General features: G+C 39.9%; 1 protein-coding gene across 1 annotated transcript in view; it reads right to left on the bottom strand.

Moving 5' to 3' along the window:
• ITGA9 (integrin subunit alpha 9) overlaps nucleotides 1–15700 on the bottom strand; it is a 288073-nt gene that overhangs the window by 27922 nt on the left and 244451 nt on the right. The window contains exons 24-26 of the mRNA XM_042475622.1: nucleotides 6876–7001; nucleotides 4429–4548; nucleotides 1797–1898 (exon numbers count right to left, since the gene is read on the bottom strand). Coding sequence (XP_042331556.1) covers nucleotides 1797–1898; nucleotides 4429–4548; nucleotides 6876–7001 — 348 coding nt within the window. The remainder of the gene's footprint in view (nucleotides 1–1796; nucleotides 1899–4428; nucleotides 4549–6875; nucleotides 7002–15700) is intronic.

Raw genomic sequence — 15700 nt, 5'->3', positions numbered from 1 at the left:
AAGAGAGAGCAGGTATTATCACTAAAAAGACTCTACTCTAAAGACATTAAAGAGACATATGGGGAGACCTTGACTGCTTAGGGTTTATTTCTAAATACAGTTTTACTTATTTTGGACAGATGTGGCTTCTCCTTAGATAGGGCCACAGACTTTCCTAACTAAATGAAAAATAAGACCTTACAGAAATATACAGGAATAACTCAGCTAAGAAAGCTTCTGACGAATAAACTACAGTTGTCCCTTCCAATTTGCAGAGAACCCATTCTGCCCCCCCCCACGCACCAATCTGGAAAATCACACATAGCCAAGGCCCATTGATTTGAATGGCAGCGTACGGGTGCGCACACCATTTTGTCCCTCCTGCTTGCCGTCCATGAATAATCGAGACTGCAGAATCCAAGTCAGCAAATTGGGAGGGATGACTGTATTTTTACTAAGGGTTTTTTTTTTTGTGCTCCCAGTCCCCCCCTTTCTTCTCATCTTCTGTCTAAGTGCAAACTTTTTAGCAGCAGCAGCAGTACTAGGAGAATGGTTGGAGAAACACTGTTGTGTTGAAGCAGTGGATCTGTAGTAAATAATGTAAAAAAATGGGTTATTTTAGCTGGGAAAGAATGGGATTCTGCTCTAGCTGATATTAGTATAGCTGTGTGTGCCTGCCTACATCATGCAAAGCAAACAGCAGATTCCACCAGAATCCCTTGCTAAGAATGCACAAACAGAAAATACAGAGAAAAGGCAGAAGCAGGCAAGCCTCCCACACCAGCTATGCCCAACATATTATATTCAGCCACTAAAATGGAAATCATAAGAAAAGTGGAAGCTGGGGAAAGAAAGAAATAATCCCTGGATGCATTTTAGAAGAAGCTTACAAGTGAGCTCTAAACAGTTCAAAATGTTTTTGTTTACTCAGGCAAGATTTACCTGATCTGGTTGTCATGTTTATCCTGCCCCTTGTACCAAATTAAAGAAATAATGTCCCAAAAGATGTCTATTTCATTAACCGAGGTATATCTGTACTTAAATTAAGTGGTGGATAAGAAGCAACAGTCTTATCTATCCACTCTTAAAGTCCTTTAAGACTTATTTATGGTTTTATAATCTTATAGTAATATTAACTATTTTACTTTATAAATTGCTTTGGGAAGAATGAAACCCTGAAAGATAGCTAGGAGATTCACCTATTAATTAACCAAGTAATGGAGGGAAGGACATGCAGCAACATTTGAAGCCAAAAGGAGAGACGGCTTTAACTCTAAATAGTTCATTCACTTGCCTGTTCCTTTTGAGCCTCAATAGTTAATAAAACAATAGTTGCAATCTGAAACACACTTACTTAGAAGCAAGTCTGTGGGACTTAATTCTAAGGAATTCTAAGGAACATGCTTAGGATTGCACTGCAACTATTTTATAATATGAACTGATCTTCCAGAAGTGAGCATCTTTCTTGAATTTCCAAAAACCTGTGTTAGATTAAAGCAGGCTTCACGATCACCCTGAGAAACTGAACTTATTGCTTAAGGCACATTTCAAGCCTTTACAACTGGGGGTACCCACAGCACAACATGCATTAACATATTCTGAATGACATTATTTGCAAAAGGGACCTGGCTTATCACAGCAAGCAAAACCACAAGAGGATTGTAAGGCAACAGTACTGCTGGTAAATTCAAAGAAAGGCACGTTCATTCATTTTTGTAGGCTAAGCTTAGGTCTGGCCACAAATTCCTCACTCAGGGTAGGCTAATCTAATGCATTCCATATGTGCAACAAGCTACCTTCCAAATTCATTCACTCACCGTTGCATCTTCTGAATTCCCGTTGGGTACTTCTACTGCCCGGATGGTTGTGTCCACCCTCACCTTTGCTCTTGTTATGAACTGAATGACAGATGAACTGTCCTAAGGATTGAAGAACAGTTGAAGAGAACTGTCAAACAGATAGCCTTGAAAAACTTTTAACTGCTGGCTCTTTTATGGCCTTAAAACAGAGTCAAAGTCTACAAAGCACTATTGCAGACTTAACTCCAACTCATCCCATTAAATTTGATATGCTGAAGTACTGTTTTCTTCATTTTCAAAGTTGGATCTGATCTGGATGAAAAATGCTCCCATCCAGATACATTGCCCAATTAAAGGAATGGTACATGATGCCAAACACCACCAGCAAAGAACATCTTAATCCAAATGATTCCCGCATATGGTAATTAGGAACAGATATTCTGATGCAATTACTAAAATGCACTTGCATATAGTATCAGATAAAATGTTCTTTATTATTTAAATAAATCCTGGTGTGACACACTGTAAAAAAAATCCACACACACACACACACACACACACATATACATATATATGGTGGGGGTTTTTCTTGAAAAAGTGAACCCCTCTCATATTTCCTACAAAGATTTTAAACATAAATGGCCCAGCTGGTTAATCTTTTAAGACATTGTTGAATCACATGCCCTCTACTGGTCTTAAATCAGCATTTCAATATCTTCCAAAACAATTTATATGGTAGTGAAGCTACTTGATGTGAAGGACCAGCAAGGGTTCCCCCTTCCCCCTCAGTCTGCCAGGGACTGGCAACATATTTGTGCCCACTGCCTACAACTGTTTCTTTCTCTTCTGGAAATTTATTACAGACTGGCAGCCACTAGTTCACTGACTGACACTGATCCATGGATCACCACTTTGAGTAGCACCGATTTAGAACACAAATAGCAGTATAATTTCTGGGTGGTGCTAGTGACAGAATATATTACAGGGCCACCCCAAGAGATTTTGCTGTTTGATGTAAAGAAAAGATGCAAATCTTCCCCATACCATACACAAAAGCTGACCTGATTGTCAGTTGAATCTTTCCTGGTTATGGGATAACATTCTCTACCACACTGGAGAAAAGCAGACCGTTTTAGAGGGAGATGACAAGCTGTGTGGTATACACAGTTTTTTCCCTCCAAGGGAGAGGAATGGCAGAAAGGCTCAGGAGGAAAAGCCAGAACATTCCTGCTGCCCAGGGATATAGCTACTGGGGGCAAAATTAAGGCCTTGCCCACATCAATCATGCCCCCCATGAAATTCTGCTCCAGTCTCCAAATTTCTAGCATTTGAGTTATTATAAATTTCAACTGACCACTTAGATATATAGTTTAGATAGCCAAGCAAAGGGACAGGCAATGTTACTAGCGGAGTGCAAACACAGCAAATACTGGAATTTTGTGTATTTATAATTACTGGTGTTTCACTTTCCACAAAGCTAGAAATTTCAGGACTGAAGGAAAATTTCGTGGAGCAGAATTCTTATAAGGGGATCAATGCCCTCATTGTGCCCTCTTACCTTACATTGTGCTACACTTCTCCAGCTGCCCCAAGCATATGCCACCTGAAGTGGCTGGAATGGTAGGGCTGGCCTTAACCTGGCACTTGGACCAATGTCCCTTGGCACTAACATCATCAGGAAGTGTGAACTAATATACTCTTGCTGTGCGTTTTTTTAAATATATATATATACTGTGTGTGTGGGGGGGGGGGTTCCATTAGATGCATTTGCACTGCTTAGCATACATGGTACATTTTTGGTATGCTGCTTCCAGCTCAGGATTTTAAGGATGAAACAAAGTACACAAGGATAAGTTCACCATGTTATATAGGGAGAAGGAGGAGGAAATTGCCTCATACATCACCTGACACAAACCCTTACGACAACTACAATGTCTTAAAAGTTTAAGAACTAAGGGGCAGTACAAGCAGCCCTGAGGGGGCAGCCTCCAGACGCCCCTACTTCAGCCAGATCGGGGCCATGGGCACAAAAGGAGCCCTGGAAAGGGTGTGATAGCCACAGTGCCGCAATTATACAGTGCTCCTTTGGTGCTGCATCTTCTGGATGCAGCGCCGGAGGAGTGCTGTAATGCTGCACCCTATATAAAGCAGCACACAACATCACAGCGCCCCGGGGCATCACCATGACTTTGCCCCCAGACCAGCCCCCACCCCCGTTCCAGGTCTTCCTCCAATATGGAGAACCCTCACTTAAGTGGCTTTAAGAAAGGAGCATGGCAGCAGGCACATGTAGTAGTCCCAGTGCATATATCTTCACTCAGACAGAATGGGCACAATGTGTCTAATTGTGACAGCTGCATAACTTTGTTTGAGGGCTAAGGGATGTTTTAAGTACAAAGCTGGGCACCTCTGCTAGTTTAAACCACACATTTATGTGTTGTTTGGTTTTTATAGTGTAAAAAAATTCACAGCCACGGTCCTTAGGGGTGTGAAATACCAGAGGTATATAAATACGTAACAGTTCTTTTTAAAATTTCTGTTTCTAAGTTCTGCTCAAGCAGAAGCATGTAAATAATTCCAGTTTAATTCTCACCATGTGCTAGATTATGCAGAGAACACTTAAAATTATAATTCAGACAGTGTCACTCACCTTTTTTAGTATTTCAGTATTCAATAGCATCTGGACATCTATGCTGCGGGATTCTGCTTTCGCTAGTGAGCTTAAATTGCAATGTATAATTAAGCAAGGCCTGCCTGGTCTTTCACAATCCTAAGGGAGACAAGCAGAAAGCTGTCAAGCAAATAAAGGGAAAGGGAATAAAAAGTAGCCACTGCTCAGCTGTTGTATTTAGGATAACATTAACTGTATTTTTGTTAACTCTTGTTCAACTTCATGAAAAATATCTCCTTTATCCTTTGATAAAGCAGCTCCTGTTTCCCACTTCTCATTAGTCTCAGACAGGCTGGCCAACATGAAGGCATGATTGGAGTATAGTTCAACAACATTTGCAGTGCCACAAGTTCCTCATTGTGATACTAAGTTTTACAACTTTCAGAATGACAGCAAAAATCCATATAGCCATATAGACACACACTTCTGACATTTACACTGACTCTATGACCTTGTCTGATAAACAAAGACTGCCTCTTCCTTCCTGTATACCTAAGAGTAGTTGTACTGTAGCTGGGCACAGCCCCATGGTCCATTAATGACTGGAACAAGAAGGAGAGCAGAACCAGGAGAGAAAGAAACTGCCTTTGCTCCCGCAAGCACTACTGATGGGGCTTTATTCTCTGCCAAGAATCTTAGTGGATCTAGACTATAAACTCCTTTTACTTTAAGGTCCATAGTTCCAAAGACAGTGAGAAGAACATGAATAGATGATGTATAAGGCAACCATCATATGCAAGCATATGATTTTGGAGAAATGGAAAGGAGAAACCTGGTTCCACCTCTTTTATGTTCTTCTACTTCACCTCACCCTAACTAGAGAAGTGAGAATACATCACAGCTTCCTATATGCAAAGTCTCAGGCTCTGGGTAAAGAAATTTTATCCAGTGCAGCAGCATTTTACAGAAGACCCAAAGGAAGATCATAGATAAGTGACAGAACATTTGCTCTCAGATAAGTTGAAAAGACCCCTAAGCTTCAACCCCTGGAAAGCTGCTGCCTGCCAACACAGATAATACTAAGATGGAAAAGTACCTGGTGCTGTAAGCTATATTTCAGAGGAAGTAACTGGCAAAATAACCTCTGAGTATTTCTTGCCTAAGAAAACCCTATGCAATTCATCAGGATGCCATATATTGACAGGCAACTTGAAGGCACACAACAAGGCCATTGTAGTGTAGTGCTTTGAGCACTGGATGATGGCTCTTGAGATCAGGATTCAAATCTCCAGTTGAGCATAAAAACCCACTGGTTGACTTTGGGCAAGTCACACTCTCTCAGCTTCAGAAGATGGAAATGGCAAACCTCCTCTAAAGAAATTTGCCAAGACAACCCTATGATAGGTTCACCTTAGGGTCACCATAAGTAAAAAATGACTTGGAGACACACAAGAACAATAACAACATGTTGGCCTAAACATAAGGAAATCCTATCACCTATACCTATACAGTATAAGAACATAAGATGAAACTTTGAGAATGAAGGCTTATTTGGTCCAGCATTCTATTCCCTCAACCACCAGTAAGATGGAAAGCCTTTAAGTATAACATGAATATTCTCCCAGCTGATGTTCTTGAGAAACTGTTACTAAGAGGCATCTGCTTCCTATCCCAAAGGAAATCCTGGAATTTATCATGTGTTGCACTGCATCAAACATTAGTCTACCTAGAGTACTTAAGTTAATCACAACTAACAAATTCCATTCACTTTGATGTATATACTCTAAGTAAAATTAATATTAGATTTAGGGCTCTGAAAGGTCTCTCACTTTTCTAAATCTCTGTCCATTTTATCCTTCCCCCCCAAAAAATCTAGTACAGTGAGACCACACCATACGCTCCTTATAGATGGCTTTCAGCTGAAGCCACCCAGGAAATGGGCAAATGCCTGGTGTGTGTGCATTGTCATGCAGCGAGCATGAGCCCCGTTATATCCAATGGGGCTTGCCAATGGTGCACGCGGCTGTGGGGCATGCATGCGGCTGTGGGGTGTGTGCACAGCTGCGCAGAAAGCATGAGCCCCATTGGATATAAGGAGGCTCAAGCATACGCGTTTTTTGCTTTATGCAGGGGGTCCAGAACGGATCCTTTGTATAAAGCAAGGGTCCACTGGATATAATTCTGCATTGAAAAAGAATCTAAATTTGAGATTTCAAATGGGAATGCATGAGAAATGGATAAATTATTTCTTTATTTTTATACATTTTTTCTACTCAAGAGATCACAGTCTTGGCAAAGACATCCTTTTGTAATGAAATGCTTTCAGGATGTGGACCATGATGCAGACAACAGGATCAACAGGGACAGGAAAAAATTCTCTTGTTGCCAAATGTGGATGGAAAGTGCCACACATAGTAACTGAGCTCTACTGTAGCAATGGGATCTTGCATAAAGCAGCACTTTTTTCTTTAAGTATGGACTCTTACCAGGACTCTTCTGCCAGACTTGGTAAAAAAGGCAAATATTGTGTGAAAAATGTTGTCCTTTTCTTGAGGAATGACACATGGAGTTGGGTTTCTCTGAAAAGAGCAGTTTCCTTTGTCTTGTGCAACCTATAGGAAGAACAAAGAAAATACAGATCCCTCACTTAGCATAACTTTATTATACACCAACTTTTCCATTAGATTAAAATGGCATACTGAGGGAGAGGTTTAATCCTATATGACAAATTTGTCCCATATGACAAGTAAGTAATTACAGGGGAACAAAGAAGCACCCTTGCAAGGGCTGACATTTTTTTAAGTATCTGCTTACCTACCTACATAATTTGATTCCATGAAAAAGAAATGGAAAATCTAATATTTACTATTGGTGCTGAACTGAAAAGGAGGGGAAATTCCTACCATTTTATTTGCAATTGTGCAGTATTTAACCTTCATTTGACAAAGGGATTGTTGTTAGGTTATGGGAGGTGTATGGTTACCATTCTCCTACATTTCCACCACTGGAAACATCAGCATTCTGATAGTACTAGAGCAGTATGGGTATCCTTTAAAGACTGCTGACAGAATCAAATGGCCATACCTTATTTTGTTACTTTATAAACTTAATTTTGGGCATAAATTTACCTCCTTGGTCTCATCTTTCTAGTAATTTAAAAGCATTGGTATTCATCCACAGAATAACTGTTACTTTTCACTGGTGTTTACATTCTTCTGTATACTTTAACTAAATAGGTCTTGGTTGTATATTTTTAATTGAGTTGCTGGTTCCAATGTACAGACCATACTGATTGAGATGAGAGGCAAGGCCACCTATACTGCACAAACTGAATTATATTTATTTCAATAAATTTGGAACTGGAAGTCACTATGCTTTGAAATCCACCTGCAAACTGATATGAACTAACACAGAATAAACCACAACATAGGCCTAGGTTGAACAGCTTACAGGATAAACTATAATTTTAATGGATAAACATGCTGGCTTAAACACATCAATAACAGTCATGTGAACTGATTATGAGATTTGAACAAATAATACAGATCCGACAATACACTCAGACTCTCACCCCCATTTACAAATTACAAATGAAAATGTTTACATGCACTGGAAATATAACATGCTTTTTGGGAGGTGGGGGGACCCCCAATGGACACAAATGATGTAGAAACTGTATAAGGTACCTTGGATAGGGGAATCATAACCTCATAGTAGAATCTTGATATGTCAAAACTGAATTCAGAGCTGTATGTGCTTGTACCTTGCAATGATTTTGACAGTCATCGTCACCTCAAATACATTATTTGGTTTCAATTATTGCAGTAGCCACATTCCAATGGATTTGAAATAATGGGTTTTTTAGTGGTTTAGGTGGTTTATTGGAGTTTACTGTCATCACAAGTAAATCTGTCTGGCCCAAGGATGCTTTCTGTTCATTAAAAGCCTACAGACTTTTAATGAAACTAACCCAAGGACACTGTGGTTATTCGGATAGTGTTTTTTAACAGCATGGAATACACTGCTTCTCAGAAATAGGATATAACTACTGATGTAAAAATATGCATGACATTGTTCACAAAGAATGTGATGTATGCAACATGCAAAGTAAGTTCACCTAGGATTCTTTTTACAGCAGATGTTTACTTCAATAACCTTGTAGAGTAGGGAGAACAGAAAAAGAAATGGCAGTGAATTTTAGCCAGGCAGATCTTCATCTTCTCTAATGGCAGGCAATGGAAGCGTGCATATTTTAAGAGATTAAATGCTTGAAAATATAAGCAAGAGAGACTTACAGTAAACTAAATCAGGATGATACAGATACTGAACCCAAAAACAATACTCCAAGACAGTAGATTTATTTTTCTAAGAGGAATAACTGCCTGCATACGCTACCATTCCTATTCGAAATTATAATTGTGTTTGGAAAAGACTTGTGACACGCCATATCACTAAATATGAATTACAATTAACTGAGAGCTTTTCAGATGGATAAAACCAAAGGGCAATGCAGGAACACAAGCTATTCTGGGTTACTGAATGTTTGAACAAATGCATGTATTTATAAAGTTGGGATGTGGTGGCACAGCAGTTAAGATGCTGACTCTGATGATCACAAGGTCAGCAGGTCGAGATTCAAGCACCACGTGATGGATTGACTTTCCATCACTAGTCCCAGCTTCTGCCAGCCTAGCCATTTGAAAGCATGTAAAAGTGCAAGTAGATAAATAGGTACCACTTTGGTGGGAAGGTAACAGCATTTTGTGCAGTCATGCTGGCCATGAGATCAGAGAGGTCCTTGACAACACTGGCTCCCTCAAGTTAGTAACAGAGAGGAGCACTTCCCTCTACAGTTGGGCACAACTTGACAATCTTGTCAAAGGGGAAACCTTTACCTTTTTACTTTATAATGTATTATTTCATTCAAGATGCTAGACTCCTGTGGATAACATGATAGGATATTCTTCCCATATCTTTCAATGAATTGCTTGCCCATTTTTCATCAAATGGAACGGACACCAATTCAGAAATATAATCTATACAATACCAATGACTCTAAATTTTTAAAAAAGATGTAAAATAACACAAAGGTACTTTGAAAACTAATTGTATTTAAATTAATTCATTTGACAAAACTAAAATCAGAAAAATTTAATACATTGCCTCCAGTTTATTTAGAGATGACAATACTTCCCCATTCTTTTTCTATAGCATGGGTTGACTCTGCCTGCATACTCCTTCTGAACTAGTGATTTAAGTAAAATAATTGTGAGAAGCTGCATACTTTGATTCTGAAAGTAAAAGTATCATTTGTAGAAAGAAGAATACTATAATCAGAGCATACAGTTTGCACATTTCAGTTAAATGTGTTTGCACCTTTCTGCTGTATATTATCAATGGACACATACACATTCTGAAAATACTGCAAAAAATCTTGATACAACAGCATCCTTTTTGTGTGGTGTTTTGCACTGGGACAACGGGGGCTGAACACCATTACCATTAACAAAGATGGCCACAGGTTTATTCCATAACACATGTAATAAATCAATCATGATTCAGTCATAAATCCATCACAATCCAGTTGTAAATCAATCATCACAATGCCATTGTAAATCAGTCATAAATCTTAGGTCCAGACTATTTGAGAGACTGTGGCGGGTTACAGACCGCCATTTAGTACGTAATGAATACGTACTAGGGTTAGGAAGGGGCGGTGCTTCCGCACCCCCCCTAACCCTAGTACGTATTCTGTACATACAATATGGCAGTGGCCGTTCCACACGGCCGCCGCCATATTTACGTATCGGACGCTGTGCGTCCGCACGTGTCGCGGCGTCTATGAAGTCGCGAGACCGCCCCTGGTGCCTCACGACGTTATAGAGGCGCCACTTAAAGAAGCTCCATTTTGGAGCTTCTTTTTTGCTCCGTAACGGAGCCGTGCGGTTTGGCTGCAGCGGCTCCCTTACAGAGCAAACAGTGGCGGTGGCAGATCGCCGCAAAGCGGCAGTTTATAACCCGCCTGTATCTCCCCATATGAAACTGCTAGAGTCCTAAGATCTTCAAGAGAAGGCTTGCTCTCCATCCTGCCACCATCACAGGATTGCCTGGTGAGGCCTGTGATGGTGGTTGCTCCCACCCTCTGGAATGCCCTTCCGTGACAAGCAAGACTGGTCCCCTACCTGCTTGCCTTTTGTCGGCAAACAAAAATGGTTTTATTCAGGCAAGCTTTTAATGTGTAATCATAGGTTGGCTTTTATATGGGGTGTTTGTTATATGGTGTGAGTATTGTGGTTTTATTGTGGTTTTAATGTTTGTAATTTTGTATTGTTTTTAGCTGATGTTTTTAATTGTTTTATTGTACAGTCCTCCCTCCATTCTCACTGTCTTTAGACTCACATCCCTCGCTTATGCATGAGGGACCAACGAATGGAGAATGAATAGGGTGCATGCCCCCGCACATATATTCAAGCCAATTAGGCTTGAATATAGGCAAAACTCCATTTTAGTGAGGAGGTCCAGTATGGATCCCCCATGAAAAAGGAGGGCCAACTGTAACATGTTTGTTAGATTTTTTATTTGTGAGCCACCATGGGTCCCTTTCAAGGGAGAAAGGTGGCATAGAAATCAAATAAATAAATAAATAAATAAAATAATAAATCTGACATAATGCCATCACATAAATCAATCATAAATCAAATGAAGCTCAATCATGGTCAAAGATAAATAATCACTCATAACAAGTTGCATGTATATTCAGTTGAAGGGACATGGGGCATGAAAGTTCTATACTTAGCAATTAATGAGTGGTGCTTCCTTCTGCTCCTGTCTGTTAAATCCCTGAATGGGATTTTACCCCATCCAATCAGTGTTATTTAGCCTAACTGTGCACATAGAGGGGTATCTGATATCTGTCCCAACTGCAGATTACCTCCCTCTTTCTGCCAGCTCTACTATCCCCTATAGGTCCCCCACCTCTGCTTTATTTCATGCCTGAAGTCTCCTCTTCCTTCCAGTAACCACCACAGAAGGGGCCAGCCTAGCCTGGTAGCCTCTCCCCAATATTCCCCAACTGTTTTGCAGTGCTTTTTCTGTTTTGAATATGCTACCCATAGTGTCAAGAGGATGGCAACCCTCCAATGAATGTAAAGGATGTAAAGCTACTCCAACCTTTATTTGCATAGAAGTCAGTACAAAGTTCATAAGTTAAAAATAGATCAATAGATGATTCCTAATGCAACAGGCCCATTACAGAAACAAAGCCAGATGATCTGGAATCCCAGATTCTTACCATTTGTGATTCCTGTGTTTCTAAACAGTGCCTCATCTACTATTACTCTTCCACAAACTTTCTAAGAGCTCTTATTTTTTGCATACTGAATTTTCACATTCGTATGTACAATCACACATGCTACACAGTTTCACAACTCTGTTTTGGATGTCAATGCTGCTGAGAAATCCATATATTTCAGAACTCCTGAATGACAAATGATCATTACTGGAGAGAAACCCTTCTGGGTTGAATATGAATCAACTGACTCTGTTTCAAGCCATATGATTTATTCATGAGCTCCAGGGTATGCTGACCTCAATGACTTGTCAAATGTTTCATTTTACAATTGTTGTCAGAGTGCCCCACCACCACCACCACCAAGTGGGATACTATCTTTTTAAAAAAATATCTCCTGAACCTGATGTACTAAGAGTAAATATCCACAACCTGGGTAACTTCTAACACCTGTCCTTTTTTTCTAGCGCAGTTCCAAATTTGTTCAAAAATATCATCATAAGCTTTTCAAAGTGGGAGAGCCTGTTTGTTCTCCTGGAAAGATGAACAACCTAAAACAAGCAAATGAGAAATGCTTGAAGGTGCAAAAGAACAGATGTGTCAAGTGATCTTACACATTTGCCTTCCACTGTTTCCTGTCAAATGCAAAGAGCACTCTTATGAATTAGGGTCACCAGCCTATGGTATACTGCACATGTTGTTTGCAGAAGATCCTAGCTTCAGTCACTAGTATATCCACATAGTGTCTAAAACCTTGGGCAGCATATCATCCTGAGAAACACAAGAAAGGGTTTTATTCAAGTTCTTTTTTGCAATCCACCGGATACTGAGGCCAGAGCTTGTAGGGCCAAAGTCAAAGCATCAAGACTCTTTTCTCATCAGGAGTAATAACAGTATCGGAATCCTGGCAAGGTTTGCAGTTCCCTCTGAGCTGACTGAAATGTACATTTGGGATGTCTTGGTTTTGAAAAGACAATTAGGGCCAATTAACATTACAAAAGGCCTGTTCTTGGTAGAGAGAAAAATTGCCTTGATTTGAGATAAATTAGGAGCTAATCACCATGAGATGGAAATGACTTGATGGCACACAACAACAACAACAGAGCAGCGGCTTACATTTCCAGCCTTTATTAAGGGATGTGGATATGGAAATTATCATGGTGTGGGTATGGAAGTTGTCATAATTTATCAATGTTTCTGTATATCCAGGAGCATTACAAGCATACATTTGTCCTGCTATTCATTGCTTCTCCTGCATATAGTCCTGTGTATGCCTTCACTTCCCAGTTGAAAAGAGACCCCAAAGCCAGAGATTAATTCCACTCTATTCCTGAACTATGTCCTTATTTCTAGAAAGATTCAAAATAGACACCATTTTGGCACACCTATCCTAAGTGGGTTCAAGGAACAGATAAGGTGTGTGATATATATAGCATCTATGAAAAATGTTTGAAACTTTTAAAGTCTTATCATATGATGAAAATTCAGTGTAATAGGTCAATAGCAAAGAATGGTTTATACAAACTGGCACAACAACCAAGAATAGGCACAATTAGATCTGTTGGCATGAACAACAAAGACATTTAAGTCTTTGTGAATAGGAAGGACAGGCAGCATCCAATATATCAACTGGGAGAAGAAACATTTGTTTTATTTAATTTTAGCTCACAAACGGTCTAAGCCTACAGCTTAACACCACCATACATGGCATCCGAAAGGAACGTTTACATGTAACATTCCCATGCTCAAGTGCTCAACAGCTGAAATCTAAGACAGTGCTTACATTCTGCCTTTCTCTGGTGGTAAAGCAGGGCAATTTATGCGTTATAAGGATGCCAGCTGTGACTTGATATGGGCAAAGTCTCACATAGAACTGCTAAAAACAGCTGTTACAAGATACCAGGCAAGATGGTTGACAGAAAGGTGGATGCAGCCCATCCACCATGGCTTAAAGGAGCACGAGGGGATGAATACCTCTCCTGCTTTTGCTGCCTGGCTAGAACAACCAAGACTTGGTTGATGAGTGAGTGGTTCTCAAGCTCTTTTCAAGGCTGCAATGTATTTATAAGCAACATTGTGAGTTACAAATAGTTCAAGGCTTGGTATAGGTTTGATGCTTCAGATCCCTTTGATTTTTATTTTAAAATCCCAGGGTACATTTTCATCTGTCAGTCTCCTCTCACACCAAAACATTTCTCTGTCAGTGTTATGAACAACCAGAGCTTTAAATAATTACCTTTTCGTACTACAGTTCCCCAAATCCACCCATCTATGTGTTCTTTGACTATGCTGGCTGAGGGATTCTGAGAACTTATCCAAGTTCTGTGATAACCTGAATAGTACACATCTCATTGAGATCCCAGTCCTCCTAGAGAGGAATATGCTCATTATGTATAGATTTTCCCTGGAATGTCCCAATGAATTTAACAATGCTTAGTTTTGACTAGAAATCAATAGGTTTTACTGCTTGGCTCAAACTTTGAGTTCCAATGCATGGAAGTTAGTATCTCATTATATAAGAGCTTAACTTCATATAATGTCTGTTCCTTCATAAAATGATAGTTCAAGAACAAATTCACCAGGCCATTTCAGGGTCCCAACTTGGTTATTATTTCACCACTGCTCCTGGTTTAAGATATTTGTTTTTCTTTTGCTGTTGCTGTTGTTTCATTCAGTTTCACATGCTGTTCATGCTAAGTATGAATAAAGTATCAGGAGTTTGAAGGTAAATTAAAGGAGAACAGAAACAGAAACATTAATGGTGTAATTGCACAAATTCAGAACCTTGTAAATAGGAATGTGTCATGGAGAATTTTGGTTTTTACCTTTATTTGCTCTTGTAGACTGCTTCAAGATATTGTTCAGTATGAGTAAAGGTCCCACCAATGACACTATCTCTCTGTGGTGGTGAGATTGTGCACTACTGTGAAGCAAGAGGCTATGCTGACAGCAACAGTAAGGTTTCCCGTCAGCTATTGAACAGTAGTTGTAGTGGCGGGGGGGGGGGTGTGACACTGATGGAGGATCTTTGAGACAACACAAGTGGCACCATAGCTAACACTTAGTAGTAGTGCACAAGAGGAGGGATGGAAAACTTCTTTTAAATATCTTTTACCGTGCAAACCCTATGTTAAGACAATCCAAAATGCTGGAAGATGAAACTCTCAAGATGGCTCTTAGTAAATTACTAAGGTACAACAGAGGACAACTAAGAGTAGCATTGTGGCTAGTGACACAACTGAAGATGAAAGGATGCACAGGCTGCCCTACCCGCTAAACTAGCCTACTAGTCTTTAGCATGTAGTAAACATTCCTGAACCAGTACTGAAAGAAGAATCAACTTTCTTTCCAGTTGGCTTCTATATATAGAACAGGAGTAGGACATTGTGCCTGTCTCCTACAATGCCAGAACATCTGGTACAGCACTGGTTTGCACTATGATGGCTTTATGTCTCAGACTGGGCCTCTAAACCAACTTTTGCATGTGTGCTTCTCTTTACCACCTGAACTCTGTGTTTTTCCTTCTGTCTCCACAACCTATACATCTTCCTCTTCTATCGTCTCCAGTGCAGAAGCCAACAGTCGTTCATCACACTTTGCATCCTTGCTAAGCCTATACACTTTGTAGCTCTAGCACCTGAAAAATACTCCAAAACAAACTGCAAAACAAATTCAGAGCCAAACTAGATAAAGAATGTTTATGAAAATGGTATACAGCTGGATTGGCTATAAATTGGGGAGTGGACTATACTAAGTGGAATACACAAGGAATGAGAAAACCTACTCCTTCAGTCCCCCTATGTCCTCAAACTACACTCTTGAAAACTTTCCCTGGCCTTCTCCTTTCCAATGCTAGATCTGAGCTGGGGCACGCAGGGAAGAAAGAGATTCATATTAAAATGTCTGGTTTGGCCTTTAGTCACAAACTTTCTGAACAACCAAAACTGTGAATAAAATTTGGGTAATAATAATAACTTATTATTTCTATACCCCACCTCTCCCTACATATCAAAGTGGGATTAC

Source organism: Sceloporus undulatus, chromosome 6, assembly GCF_019175285.1.
Source record: "Sceloporus undulatus isolate JIND9_A2432 ecotype Alabama chromosome 6, SceUnd_v1.1, whole genome shotgun sequence".
NCBI classification, from domain to species: Eukaryota; Metazoa; Chordata; class Lepidosauria; order Squamata; family Phrynosomatidae; genus Sceloporus; species Sceloporus undulatus.
Note: the sequence above shows the minus strand (reverse complement) of the source record. Positions and strands in the feature narration are given on the sequence as shown.